Raw genomic sequence first — 10,992 nt, forward strand, 5'->3', positions numbered from 1 at the left:
GCTGCAAGTTAACTTGATACTTGTGTGACTGTGGGAAACATGGTTTCCATTCTATAACCTTTGTGGATGACACTACTGTCTTCAAAAAGTTGTTTTCTCTCTGGAATTTTCAAACTCTTTTTGAAAATTATTTTTTTCAAATAATTTTGATATGGCAAAGATCCCTGTAGAAAGGTATTTTCAAGTAATGTTTTTCTTACATTAGGGATTAAATACTTTTATATCTCACAGTAGAAACAGGAGGGTCACATATGGACAAAATTGAGTCCATGGTGGGGAGTGCATGGACAAAGTCGTCGCTGACTCTCACATCTCCCGATTCTGCGCTCTTGCATGACCATCAGATTCAATGAACTAATGCAAGGAAGAAAATCCCAGCATTATTAAGTGGGCAGAGATTTAGGAATGTGATCGCATACTGCTTTCTGATTGGATGCTGATCAACCAGATGGAGGAGGGGGCGTGGCCAGAGAGGTCCATAAAAGCTTCTGCAGAGCCAAAAGAGAAGCACAAGAGTCTTGCAGCCTAAGGAGACACATCCTGACCTGCTGAAGCTCAGAGCACCTGCACACCTGGCCATATTCTGTAAGTCCTTCACTGTCCTAAGGAACAGTGCCTTCCCTCCTCAACTGTGTGGATTCAGGAACAATTTTGTTCCTGTCTTTTCTCATGAACCAACTTAGGCCTTCGATTTTGCCTCTCAGTTTGGTTTTGCCTTTATGCTGAATGTTAGGATTTCCATTTTGGTTTATGTCACTTTCAAATTGCTTTTGTTTTCTTTTCTTTTCTTTCTTTCTTTCTTTCTTTTTTTTTTTTTTTTTTTGTACCAGGTATTGAACTCAGAAGTACCAGGTATTGGACTCAGGAGCACTACCACTGAGCCACATCCCCAGCCCTGTTTTGTATTTTATTTAGAGACAGGGTCTCACTGAGTTGCTTAGCACCTGCTCTTGCTGAAGCTGGCTTTGATCCCTTGATCCTCCTTTGTCAGTCTCCAGAGCCCCTGGGAATATAGGTCTAGGCTCACATGCCCAACTTTTATTGATTTGTTTAATTTTTGTTTTTTAAGGTTTATATGAACAATATAATTTAATTATTTATCTATTTATTTATTTGGTGGTATGGTGATTGAACCCAGGGCCTTGTATATTCGAGGCAAGCACTCTAATAACAGAGGTATATCCCCACGTCACTATTTATTAATTTTTATGTGCTGCTGAGGATCAAGCCCAGTTCGGGCCCCAGCCACTTTCTTCACCAAGGAGATTGGATGCCTATTTCATTCTAATTGATTGCAATTCTATTTTCTGATGATGGAAATATTTATATTGTGTGCCTATAAATTGTACTCTTTTGCTGGGTGTGGTGGCACACACCAATAATCCCGCCAACTCAAGAGGTTGAGGAGGCAGGAGGATTAGAGTCCAAAGCCAGCCTCAGAACATGAAATGCTACACAAATAAGTAAGTCCCTGTCTCCATCTCAAATACAAAATAGGGTTAGGGAAGTGGCTCAGTAGTTGAGTGTCCTAAATTCAGTCGCCAATATTGGCCCCTAAAAGAGTATACTCTATGGCCTAGGTGGTTTTCTACTTTTATAATTTGTTTAAACAAATTAAACCAAAAGCTTCAAATGATCTCATCGAAGAGTTCTGTTCTGATCTATTTGTTCTCTTCAACATTACAATAAGTTGGCAGAATCTCACATGTGTAACAGACATCCATGAGACTCTGTTGTAATTTCCAAGTGTTTCATAATATAGGCACATGCTTTTTAAATGCTGATTTAAAAAAAAAAATTAAAAGGAATGTTATCCATATGAGGGCTAGTCTATTTCCACCCATATAGTTGTTGAATCTAGGAGCCTACTGTTTAGGTCACTTGACACTCCAATTCCCCCTTTTAAAAGGACAAAATAATAATCCAAAGCTTTCCCCCATAAGGGTGAGATGTGCTTGTATACTTCCCAGTACCCCCTTCCCAGAGGCTGGCAATGGATGGGATAGTGACCTTTTCCCTGGACCATTTTCCAGGATTTTTCTTCATTCAGACTCCCCAGGATGAGCGTCCAGTCCCCACCCATGCTGCTAGAGCTGGCAGGGCGCAGCCTGCTGAGCGACAAGTCCAGGGCTGTCCTGGATCTGGAGGACCTGCCCATAGAGCTCTTCCCACCACTCTTTGTGGAGGCCTTCAGCAGGGGACACACTGAGATACTGAAGAAAATGGTGCAGGCCTGGCCCTTCACCCGCCTTCCCCTGGGGGCACTGATGAGGAAGCCACAGCTTGAGATGATCCAAGTGGCCCTGGAAGGGCTGGACATGCTGCTTGCCCAGCAGGATCACCCCAGGTGAGGGGGACCTAGGTGGCCTGGAAGGGAGCACCCTGGGTGCCAGGGAAGGGATGGGTATAGGCAGGGAGAGTGGGTGCTAAATTGTGCACCACAGGCTTCCTGTGCTGCCAGCAAGGAGTGGTGGAGAGGCCTTGGCCATGCTGAGCCCCATCTGGGAAAGGCTTCCAGATGTTGAGGTGCTTGTGGCAGCTGTGATGACCCATGAAGGAGGCTATACCTGCCCCTGCCTCAGTCTGTACAAGTGGGGGCACCAGGCTGGATGGGAGGGAAGTGAATGGAGAAAAGTGAGACAGAACGAAGAGGGGGAGCTGGGGACAGCAGCTGAGAGGGGAAGGAAGGAACCTCAGGGCTGATACTCTGCTGTTGTTCCCACAGGAGATGGAAACTGCAGGTGCTAGATTTGCGGAATGTTCCCCAGAACTTCTGGAGGATGTGGTCTGGAGCTGTGGTCGACACCTGCTCACCAGAAGACATTAAGAAGAATCAAACATTGAAACTTGTTCCAGCAATGGCAGCTAAGCCACCCTTCAAGGTTTTCATAGACTTGAGCCTCAGAAAAAGACCCCTGGATGAATTCCTGACCCACTTGTTCCTGTGGGTCAGACAGAGAAGTGACAGGCTGCACCTGTGTTGCAATAGGCTGAAGATCTTTGGGAAACCCATCAGCTACACCAGGAAGGTCCTGAGACTGCTGCAGCTGGACTCTGTCCAGAAGGTGGAAGTGCATTGTGCCTGGGCGCCCTCCACCTTGGCTGCTTGTGCTCCTTTCTTGGGCCAGATGAGGAACCTGAGGAAGCTGCTTGTCTCCCAGGTCTATGTGCCTGCCTACACCTCCCAAGAGGAGCAGGAGCAGCTGCTTGCCCAGCTCACCTCGCAGTTCCTCAGGATGGACTGCCTGCGGAAGTTCTGTGCCAATGCTCTCTTCCTCCTCGAGGGCCACCTGGAACAGGTGCTGAGGTGAGTAAGAAGGGGTGAATATCCTCTGCAGACCAGTTACAGGAAATTGGCACCTACCAGCCACTGACACTCTGATGGTTAATAAGGCACTGGAAGGTAAATAACTCATCCTTTAGTTCCTACTGGATCCTGAAGCTAGTTTGCATAACATGTGTTGGAGCAGACTACTAAATGAGGGTGCAGAGTCTGGGAAGTGCCACCATGCTGGGAATCCAGTTGGGAGGGACAAAAGCTAGAAATGGGATTGATGTTTCCTCCTTGGGAGGCCTGTCCAGTGAAGGTGGTGGAAAGCAGGTAGAGAAGAGTGCTTGGAAGGAGGGAAGCCCCCACACTGACACCTGTCAACAGGGAAGCTCTGTGCTCCCCAGCTGGGAGCAGAGGACCTGCCTCTATACCCACCTGGGGAAGGCTGTTCTGAACTCCAGGTAGTGATCCTGGGTGTAAGGGTCAGGAGCAGGGGTGGAAATCTTGCTGAGGATATAGGGTGTGTGCCTCTCAGAGGGTTAACCCCAGTGGATTTTGTTACATCTTGCCCAAATTTGTCCTTCATACATGACTCCCCATGACCTCCTGTGGCCAGACCTGTGACTTTCTGCTTTGCAGTGAGGAGGGGACACAGATATGTGGACTCTTCTGTTCACAGGAGATGTGGTGAAAGGCTCACCCTGACATGGGGTGATGTGAATGACCAGATTCTGCAAAAGGCAGCATCCTAAGTGTGGACCATTGTCGGATCACCAGCGTGACTTTGGGTTTGGCCAATTTGTCTTCTCCCTCCTTGACATTGCTCCTCAGAACTAACTGTCTGGTTTTTTCTTAGGCACCTGAAGACCCCCCTGGAGACCCTCTCAATAACCAACTGCCCACTGTCAGATTCTGACTGGAATTATCTTTCCCGATATCCAAACGCCAGACAGCTCAGACACCTGGAACTGAGGGGCATCAAACTGACAGATTTCAGTCTGGAGCCCCTCCAAATCCTGCTGGACAGCACTGCAACCACCCTCAACAGCCTGGACTTGGCAGCTTGTGGGATCACTGATTCCCAGCTCCATGCCCTCTTGCCTGCCCTGAGCCGCTGCTCCCAGCTTGTGATCTTGAGCATCCATGGGAACCGCCTCTCTATGTCAACCCTGACTGACCTGCTGCTTCACACTGCTAGGCTGAGCCAGTTGAGCGTAGAGCTGTACCCTGCCCCTCTGGAGAGCTATGATGCCTGGGGTACCATCCACCCAGGGAGATGTTCCCAACTCTGTGCTGAGCTGACAGCAATAGTGAGGGATTTTAGGCAGCCAAACATCCTTGTGTTCTGTAGTGTCCCCTGTCGTCATTGTGGCTCCAAGTTCATGTATAACCAGGGCCTCATTCAGTGTTCCTGTCCAATAGCTGCCTAGTTGAGTGTGTTTCAAAAGTGTACTTCTAGGCAATTCTATGTATACCCAGGATGTTAGGTCATCTTAGAGGGAACACAGAGCCCACCATTTCAGGCATTGCCTAAAGTGTGGATGGGAAAAGGAAAGTACAGCAGGGGGCTCCATTGGAGGAAAACACCCCTAGGATAAGACCTTCAGGACATGTGTCTCTATAGAGACATACATAGGGACCTGGATTTCTAGAGTGGGATTCAGGATTGATGGGCACAGAAAGATGCTACTTTCTTTCATGGCTGGTCCATAAATCATCATAAATGAACAGAATCTCAAGGTTAGTCTTCTGCCATCCTCTGCACTGGATTTACGTGGCTTTCTAATGAAACCTTGGGATTCTCCAGGTGTTCATGGAGAAAGAAGGCATGGGGTACTTGGTGAACAATGAGATTCAGCCCCAGGAAGTCAAGGTATCAAACTGAAATCTGGTTATGATGTGTGGCTACTCTGTGGCTTAACACATGCATGTTCACACAGGTGGATTGGAACATTCTATCTAGGCATTGAACATGAGCCATTGAAAGAAAATCTCTTCTCTGTGGACCTCAGTGACACCTAGACATTCAATGTTGGTTCTTCCTCATGGGTCTCCATGTAGACCCTGAAAACTCAGGTCCTGGTCTCTGGGTGTGCTGGGCAAGGGCATCTGTGCATAAGACAGGCCCCATTGACCCTCTCCCAGTGCTGCAGGAGGTGTCCATGCTGCACCTTGATCAGAACCTCTGGGACTCACCAAACCTTGCCTGTTATCCACCTAGGTAGTCTGTCCACAGTTAAACCTTTGGTGCCCCTTGAAGGTACCCATATTCCCTTTCAGCAATATAGTAGAATCATATAGATAGATAACACTTGTGAATATTTCAAAATGAAACTGAATCCATTACAAGCTCTGGTGGAAGGGGCACGTTTAGCACATAACTGAGAGATCTTCCTCTAACACTTCTTTCCACTGAGGACAGGGCTGATGGGGTTGTGCAGTGACCTTAGCCTTAGTTTCTCATCCAAGGATGAGAACAATGTCCACCCAGTCTTCATTTGAGGTATTGTAAAGCTGCCTGTGGACATGTTTTAATTATGGCTTGAATAATTCTCCACACATAGTGAACTGGAACCCACTTTGATGTGTAAGCAGACTGCAGCTCACTCTTGGAACTGGTAGCAGAGTCTGGGTGAAGCACAGCCGGCCTCTCTGTCACCCACAGAGTGATCTTTGTGCCTTGCTCCCTCTTTGTGGCACTTCCTTTTCTCCAGCTCTAAGTCTAGCTTGCACATGTGGGGCAGGTGGAAGGTTCTGAATGGCATTCATTTTGTTAGATTCAGGGATCAAATAAAGTCAAGATCTGCATAATGAGATCTGTCATCATGTGTTCTTTTAAGAGTTATCATGGCTAAAAAGGGACTTGAAGATACTCTGGTACCTCCACACCCCTTGAACACTGGAAGGATTGTGAGGGCACTTTGTTTTCTCAGATGCCTGGAGATAAAGCACTCACCTCCCTTTGAGTTTCTCATCTTTTGACTCTAGGTTAATTTGTGCTGTGAGTGAGCACACAACTGTAGGATGTCATAACAAACAGGACCTGGTTTGTAAGGGTGGCCAGGTCAGGAAGTGGGGACTGGGTTTCACTCCTTGGCCACTGAAAGATGCACAGTCCTTTGTGCACCTGTATCCAAAGACTCTACAGCCCCTTCTGGAACACTGGCCAATTTTACCTCCACAACTTAGAAAACCCAGAAACCATGCTATTCTAGAGAAATGTGTGAACTTCATCAAAGCTAACTCAGGGAGCTGGGGACATTTCTTTGTGGTGGAGCACTTGCTAGCATGTGGAAGGGCCTGGGTTCCATCCAAGGCATCACAGAGATAAGTAAACACCAAAAATTAAATCCAAAGATGATGTGACCACATTGGGAAGGTTTAATTGAAATAAAGCTGTCTATATGTTAGAAATATTCAAAAAGAAAGAAGCACAACCCACATGAAAACAATGGAATGCATTCTTTAATTGTTCTGGACAGGTGGGTCAAATTGATGTCCTGAAAGATTCTCTTCCACAAACAATTGGAAAAGCTGGCTTGGTGGTGCTCAGCTGTAGTTCCAGCAGCTCAGGATGTGAGGCAGGAGGATGATGAGTTCAAAGTCAGCCTCAGCATCTTAGAGAGGTTGTAAGCAAGTTTGTGAGACCCTGTTTTAAAATCCCACCTGGGGATGGGGCTCACTGGTGTGGCACCCTTGAGTTCACTGCCTGGTCCCCAAAACAATAAAAATCATGTATGAAAAGCCAGTTGCAGTGGCACATGCCTGGGATCCCAAGTACTCTAGAAGCTTCATGATTTTATTCCTTCTCCCAAATTTACTAACTGGGGCATGACCCATCCTTATTTTATTCAGTCCCTTGAGATGCAATATTGGGCCATTTATTTGAGATCTATTTTCCTCATGAAGCTATTTCTTGCTGAGGACTTCCCAGTTAGAATTGCTTTTGCTGTATCCCCAGGTTTGAATATCTTGCGTGGCACTTTACTTGGTCTGCAGGCATTTTACACTGTCTTTTTTATTTTTATTTATTTTTCTTATTTCTTACATACATAACAATGTTTTGATTTCTTCAATGACCTATTGGTTGTTGGGGAACACGCTGAAGAATTCCCATGCTTTGTAACTGTCCAGGTGTTCCCCCTGCTATGGATTCCATTCTTATTAAATTTATCGAGATTTATTTTGAGAATACATGGAGAATATGTCGAGTGCTGTTGAGAAGGATGTTTGCTCTGCAGTGGTTGGGTGGGATGGTCTGTAAATGTCTACCCTGTGCAGACATGATCTGTCCAGTGCTGAAAAGAGGAGTTGACTGGGCTTGGCATGTGGCTCAAGCAGTAGTGTGCTTGCCTGGCATGTGAGGGGCCCATATTCCATCCTCAGCACCACATACAAACAAAGATTGTGTCCACCAAAAAAACTAAATAATAAATATTAAATCAATCTCTCTCTCTCTCTCTCAAAAAAGGGGGGATTTGAAGCCCCCATTGTTCTTACTGTGTTGTAGTTGACTTCTTCTTTTACATTCCAGTAATATCTGTTTTGCACATGTGGGTGCTCGGTGTAGGGCACATTTATGTGTACAATTTCTGTATCATCTTGCTGAATTGACCCCTTTATCATGGTGTGATCACTTTGTCTCTTTTTATTGTGTTTTAATCTGTAGTCTATTTTATCTGACAGGAGTCTAGCCATTCCTGCTCTAGGTTGGTTTTCTTGATGTGGAATATCTTTTCCATCCCTTCACTGTCACTCTGTGTGTGTCCTGAGGTGAAGTGACTTTCTTGTAGACAGCAAGTGACTGAGTCCATTAAAAAAAAGAAAAGCCATTCAGTCACTTTACATCTTAAAATTGGGGAGTCTATTCCCTTTACATTCAAGATTTTTGATTGAAAGATAGAGAATTATTTCTGCTGGTCTTGTTTGTTTTAAGTTTCTCTTTCTGATTTCTGTTTAGATCTTTTTCTCTGTTTTTCTCCCTTACTCTCTAGTCTGTTTCTGTGGGTTGGTGTTTTTTTCTGGGATAAATTTGGATTTCCTTCTTTGTCATTTGTGAACATGCTGTTATTTTTGTTTTTTCTTAGGGCTTCCTCTGGGATTTAGAAATTTTTTACAGTTTCCAAAGAGCGTTTTAAGCTGAACAGAATCTCCCTCTGCTCTGATACCAGTACTCTCTTTAAAAAAAAAAAATCAAGTAAAATATAACAACCTATTCCTCTGATAGGCAGAATGACAGCCTATAAAACTCCGCACCCCAAAATTTTATTCAGCAAAAGAACAAGGTACCCAAGTCACTTTTTCTTTTTCTCCTCTTTTTTTCCCCCTTTGGTACCGGGAGTAGAACCCAAGGACACTAAACCACTGAGCCACAGTTCTAGCATTTTTTTTTTTAATTCAGTAAATACAGAGTAGTGGGGAATTGCTCCTCCATGCAGGAGGTCCCTCCCACATGGGTGTCAGAGGGAGATCTTATACCACTGTAGCCATGGTAGAGGGTACTTTCTCCTTCAGGTGGGTGACCCCTCCCACCTGGGTGGCTGGGGAGTTCCTAAACCACTGCAGGTGGGGTAGAGGGAACTCTCCCCTCCAGATGGGAGACCCCTTCTATCTGGGTGTCCTGGGTTGAGGGGACTCACAGCTCCAGGAGGGAGACCCTTCCACCTGGGTGTCAGGGGGAGTTCTTATACTGCTGCAGGCAGGGTAGAGAGGACACGCCCCTCCAATCGGGAGACCCCTCCCACCTGGGTGTCCAAGGGAGCTTGATTACTTTAGCATCCAGGTAGAGGGGACTCACTCCTACAGGCAGGATCCCCACCCAGCTGGCTGTCAGAGGGAGCTCCAATACTGTGACAGCAAGGGTAGAGGGAACATGCCCCTGCAGGCAGAAGATCCCTCCCACCTGGGTGTACTAGGAGCTCTTATATGGCAAAAGGTAAAGTAGAGGGGACTCGCACTTCCAGGCGGGATACCTCTCCCACCTGGGTGTCAGGGAAACTTGTATACCGTGAAAGCCAGGGTAGAGGGGACTCTCCTGTCCATACAGAAGACCACTCCCACCTGTGTGTCTTGAAGAGCTTGAATACGTCCACAGCCAGGGTAGAAGGGACTCATTGCTCCAGGAGGGAGACTCCTCTCACCTGCTATGGGGGGGGCCTCCTATACCCCCTCAGCCAGTGTAGAGGGGACTCGACTCTCTAGTCAGGAGATACCATAACCAGGGTATCAGGGGGAGCTCCTATACCACCAGAGTCAGGGTAGAGTGGACATGCACCTCCAGTTGGAAGACTGCTCCCACCTGGGTGTCAGGGGAAACTCATATACTGCTGCAGCCAGGGTAAGGTGAACTCGCTCCTCCAGGTGAGAGACACCTCCCATCTTGGTGCCAGGGCGAGCTTGTATTCCTCATTGGCCAGGGTAGAGGGGACTCGCCCCTTCAGGTGGGAGACCCCCTTTCACCTAGTTGTCGGGGGAGCTCTTATACTGCTGCAGCCATTGGAGAGGGGACTTGCTCATCAAGGCAAGAGACCACGTTCCCCTGGGTGTGGGGAGCAGCTCATGAATCTCCAGAGCCAGGGTGGAGGGGATGCGCCCTTTCCAGTGGGAGATATCTCCCATCTTGGTATGGGGGGGAGCTCCTAAACCACAGCAGCTAGAATAGAGGGCATTCGCCGCTCCAAGCAGGAGACCCCTCGCACCTTGGTCTTGGGAAAGCTGGTAAACCCCTGCAGCCAGGGAAGGGGAAAATCACCCTTTTAGGCCAGAGACCCCTCACACCTGGGTGTCAGGTGGAGCTCATATAAAGCCACAGTCAGGCTAGCTGGGACTCGCCCCTCCATGCGGGAGACACTTCCTACCTGTGTGTCAGCGGGATCTCATATATCACCACAGCCAGGGTAAAGGGGACTGGCCCTTCCAGGCAGGAGACCCTTCCTACCTGTGTGTGAGGGGGAGATCCTATACAGCCAGGGTAGAGGGGATTTGCTCCTCCAGGCGGGGGATCCCTCCCACCTGGGTGTGGTGGGTGGAGCTCCTATACCCCTGAAGCCAAGGTAGTGGGGACTGGCCCCTCCAGGCAGCAGTCCACTCCCACCTTGGTATCAGGGCTAGCTGTTACACCACCACAGCCATGGTAGAGGGTACTTTCCCTTACTGGCGGGAGACCCCTCCCACCTGGGTGTCCAGGGGGAGCTTGTATACCCCCTCAGCCATTTAGAGGGGACTCACGCCTCCAGGTGGGAGACCCCATAACCTGGGTGTTGGAGGGAACTCCTATGCCACCAGAGCCAGGGGAGAGCGAGAAAGCCAGCACTATTCAGATGACCTCCTTAGCCATGGAGGACCTCCAGAGTGTCATGGCTGGGACTCCCGCTATGTCTGGGGTGCTACAGCTCTGACAAGAGGATAACGGAAGGCTGGGGCCTTCCCCCATCCCCAGAGGGGGATGAGACTGGGCAGAGCACAACCCGCGGCTGCAGGAGCATCAGGTCCAGGACTGGCAGGGTGCCTTGGATGCCAGCTCCTTGGGCTGGGAAAACGCTCCATGGCAAGGTGCTGAGAGGGGCCTGTGTGGGGCTTCGGGGCCTGGGCATGGCGGGCCAAGGCGATGTGGCTGGGTGTGGCGACTTCACACATGCTGGACATTCCCAGGGTCATGTGGTGCCTGGAGGCAGACTGAATGGTGGCAGAGTGGCCAGCAAGGACCTTGCTAGCAGAGTGCC

General features: G+C 48.2%; 1 protein-coding gene across 1 annotated transcript; it reads left to right on the forward strand.

Moving 5' to 3' along the window:
• Positions 1 to 2,060: 2,060 nt before the first annotated feature.
• On the forward strand, positions 2,061 to 10,668 carry LOC144249302 (PRAME family member 20-like). The gene is made up of 6 exons (XM_077791568.1): positions 2,061 to 2,347; positions 2,726 to 3,029; positions 3,162 to 3,307; positions 4,128 to 4,581; positions 5,079 to 5,144; positions 10,507 to 10,668. Exons 1-6 carry the CDS (start codon positions 2,061 to 2,063, stop codon positions 10,666 to 10,668), a joined length of 1,419 nt encoding a protein of 472 aa, XP_077647694.1.
• Positions 10,669 to 10,992: the final 324 nt, after the last annotated feature.

This window comes from Urocitellus parryii, chromosome 11, assembly GCF_045843805.1.
Source record: "Urocitellus parryii isolate mUroPar1 chromosome 11, mUroPar1.hap1, whole genome shotgun sequence".
NCBI classification, from domain to species: domain Eukaryota; kingdom Metazoa; phylum Chordata; class Mammalia; order Rodentia; family Sciuridae; genus Urocitellus; species Urocitellus parryii.